The 3,557-nt window shown below is 39.1% G+C and overlaps 1 protein-coding gene across 1 annotated transcript; it reads left to right on the top strand.

Annotated features, from left to right (window-relative positions):
- The first annotated feature begins 1,066 nt into the window (after positions 1 to 1,066).
- Positions 1,067 to 1,522, top strand: LOC116213612 (S-protein homolog 3-like). Its single transcript, XM_031548628.1, has one exon. The coding sequence runs from the start codon at positions 1,067 to 1,069 to the stop codon at positions 1,520 to 1,522; it is 456 nt and encodes a 151-aa protein (XP_031404488.1).
- The last annotated feature ends 2,035 nt before the right edge of the window (positions 1,523 to 3,557 follow it).

Below are 3,557 nucleotides of genomic sequence, written 5' to 3' on the forward strand. Positions count from 1 at the left end.
TCTACCTGAGCATATGTGCAGGTCTTACATCTTGTTTCATTGAAATCACTGGTTGAGAGTCTAGAAACTACACATGCATAAGGTAAGAAAATTACAATGAATTTATAAGTGAAAGGGATGACCTCTGTATAAGTTCGAGCCTGTGGATTAGAAATGGGCTCTTGTATGCCAGTTGATTAAATGGGTTTATAAAAGATTATATGCCACAATTATTAGCTCGAACTTTTGAATTGAAAATGTGCTCAATCTCTTATAGATTAGTGGAAATTTAACATCACTCAAAAGAGAAAATGATGGCCTATTGTGCTTCTGAAATCCCAATCCATGATTGGGAGAGTTTTACTTTAGTCCTTAGTGAACTGATCCGATTTTAATATGAATTAGTTAGAACCCATTGATTTTTGAATAATAAGCGGCGGCGGCAAAAAAATGATGGCCCGTTTATTTATAGAAAATTTGTTACAAAGAAAAATCTGGGTAAAATAGAAATAAATTGCAAAGGATATTCTCATCCAGTTAAACATAGACTAAACTATCAAAGAGTTGTAGGACAGTAGTGCGGGTCCTCATCTGATAATTAATCAAGAAGTTACAGTTCATATTCGTGTGAGATTATTCGTACTCATTTATTAGTCGCTAAAATTTTTATTTTATTGTACTATATCTATATGCCTCCTTTATAACTCACAAATAAGAACATGCAACGAATTTCCTAAGAAAATTTTCTATATTTTAAGTTGTCTAATTTATACACCACTAGAGAAGTTTTTTTTTTTTTTAAATTTTAGTTCACCCACTTCTCCACTAGGCAAGGGAAGATCAAGAAATCTGACTTTTCCTTTTCCAATTTATTTTCCAAGATCTTCATATACGTTAAGAAAAACCCAAAATTAAGGCGGAAGACATATACAGAGTAATTAAGATATTAGGGAGATACGTCTGCATGATTGAGATTATGTTCCATTTCTGCACCAATTTGCGAACTATTTATATGGTTAGAGCCCTCATCGCAATATATTGCATCAGTTTTCTAGAGTCCAAAGAATAGGAAAACGTTTTCTGGAAAATGGGTTCATTCCCGAAGCATCGCGTCGTCCTGATGGTGATTGCCGGCCTTTTGGTACTCATGGATCATACATGCGAGGCACAACATCATGAGCCAGAACGAGAACCACCACTTATCAGAGGAAGCGTTCATATCAAAATGCAGAATGCTCTTGCCGATAAGTCAGCCACGCTCACGGTCCATTGCAGTGGACTCCTTGAAGGTGAAGACGACGACCTCGGATCCCATGATGTCGCGCCGGGCTCGACATACGAGTTCAGATTCGAGACCGATAGTATATCCGTGACATCGTACAACTGCAGCTTTCAGTGGCCGCCGAAAAATTCGCAAAACTTTAATATATTCTCTCAAGGTAGAGACGGCAGAGACGGTGACTTTTATTGGTTGGTCTCCGACTCAGGACCTTGTCTCGTCGACGTCGGAACCGGCAATGAGGACTGTAAAATTTGGTCTTAGTCCAAGGCCAAATCCCCTACTTATCAAGAGGATAAAATAGATGTATGTCTTATTAATTCCACTATCTATTCTCAATAATCAAGAAATTAAGAGTGTGTTTGGATTGAGAGTTGAGTTTTGGTTTTAATTGGTTTGTAATGATTGTATTGTTGAATTATGAGAAAAAGTGTGAAAAAGTAATAAATAATTGAGAGAAAATAATGATTAAGTAATGATTGTGTTGTTGAATTGTGAAAAAGTAATGAATAGTTGAGAGAATTTAATATAAAAAATTGAATTGAATGGTTAAAATAATTATTACCTCCTCTTGTTGTTGCGAACTTTAAATCGCATACATCACTATGAATTAGATCAAGTGGCTCGGTGTTCCTTTCAATCGTTTGAAAGGGTGACTTTGTCAATTTTGCCTCAACACAAATTTCACATTTGTGCTGTGAATCAATTTGGAATGTAGGTATGTGATTCAAGTTAATTAATCTACGCAAAGTATTATAATTAACATGACATAGTCTTCCGTGCCACAAATCAGGAGACTCAATCAAATACGCAGAAGAACCAGAATTCTTATTGATTATGGTCATTACATTGAGCTTAAAAAGCCCGTCACACACATATCCCTTTCCTACGTACATTCCAGACTTGGACAAAATAACTTTGTCCGACTCAAAAACCATCCTGAACCCATGTTTGTTCAGCAATGACCCGGAGACTAAATTCTTCTAAATCTCAGGTACGTGCAATATATTGTTCAGAGTCAACTCCTTTCCTGAAGTCATCTTTAAGACTACCTTGCCTTGACCTTCAACAGCAGAATGGGCAGAGTTTCCCATATAGATCCTCTCCCCAGTGACTGGTTCAAGCATAGTGAATAGGTCTCTGTTTGAGCACACATGTCTGGTGGCACCGGTATCAAGCCACCATTCCTTTGGGTTGGACCCAATGAGGTTCACCTCTGAAACCACAGCAGATAGGTTGATATCTGCCACATCTCGAGCCATTTCATTAACCACGTTTGCTTCATGGTCCTTTTTCCTTTTTGGGAGCCTGCAGTCAGCAGATCTGTGACCATTCTTATCACAGTTGAAGCATTTCCCCTGAAACTTGGGCTTGAAGACTCCTCCATTCGTACCCAGCTTCTTCTTGCCTTTTTTGTTCTTAGAGCTTTGCCCTTGCTCCATGACATTTACCTTAGCAGCAGGGAGGATGAGATCCTTTCCGGAGTTTTTATTGTCTTCTTCAATTCGAAGCTTGACAACAAGATCTTCCATTGTCATCTCCTTTCGCTTATGCTTCAGATAATTCTTGAAATCCTTCCAACCAGAAGGCAGCTTCTCAATGACAACAGCCACTTGGAAGGATTCACTTAGAGCCATCCCCTCAGCCTGAATCTCATGTAAGAGCACTTGCAATTCTTGCACTTGACTCATTACGGTCCTTGAATCCACCATTTTAAAATCGAGGAATCGTCCGATGAGAAATTTCTTCGCACCGGCATCCTCTGATTTATATTTACGGTCCAAGGATTCCCATAGTTCCTTTGCCGTCTTAAACCCCTGATAGACACTATACAGGGAATCATGAAGACTATTCATGATATAATTCCGGCAAAGATAGTCGGAGTGCTTCCAAGCGTCAAGCGCACTGAGAGCCTGCACATCTGACTCCCCCACATATAGGGTTGGAGCATTTTCAGTCAAGAATCTTGCAAGGTTCAGAGTTGTGAGGTAAAATAGTATCTTTTGCTGCCACCTCTTGAAGTTCAACCCATTGAACTTCTCGGGCTTCTCGACATGGTTCACAGGGACCATCGAGGGAGCAGCCACGTTTTGGCTAACCAAATGGTTAGGCAAGATAGGAGCAGGGCCGGAGCCAGTAGTCTGGCTTCCGTTGGTCGTATCTCCATCGTTCCCCGACGCCATTCGAATCGTTCATATAACAAATTATGCTTCAAGATTGTAATCAAAAACTTAATTAGCCTTAATAAGTCACAAAATTGAACGATAATTCAAATAGCAATTCGGACAAATAAAATGCT

Source organism: Punica granatum, chromosome 7 (assembly GCF_007655135.1).
Source record: "Punica granatum isolate Tunisia-2019 chromosome 7, ASM765513v2, whole genome shotgun sequence".
Classification (NCBI taxonomy): Eukaryota; Viridiplantae; Streptophyta; class Magnoliopsida; order Myrtales; family Lythraceae; genus Punica; species Punica granatum.

Bases quoted from the DNA above. Each gene is read 5' to 3' on its own strand.
- LOC116213612 (XM_031548628.1), top strand. From the start codon at position 1,067: ATGGGTTCATTCCCGAAGCATCGCGTCGTCCTGATGGTGATTGCCGGC.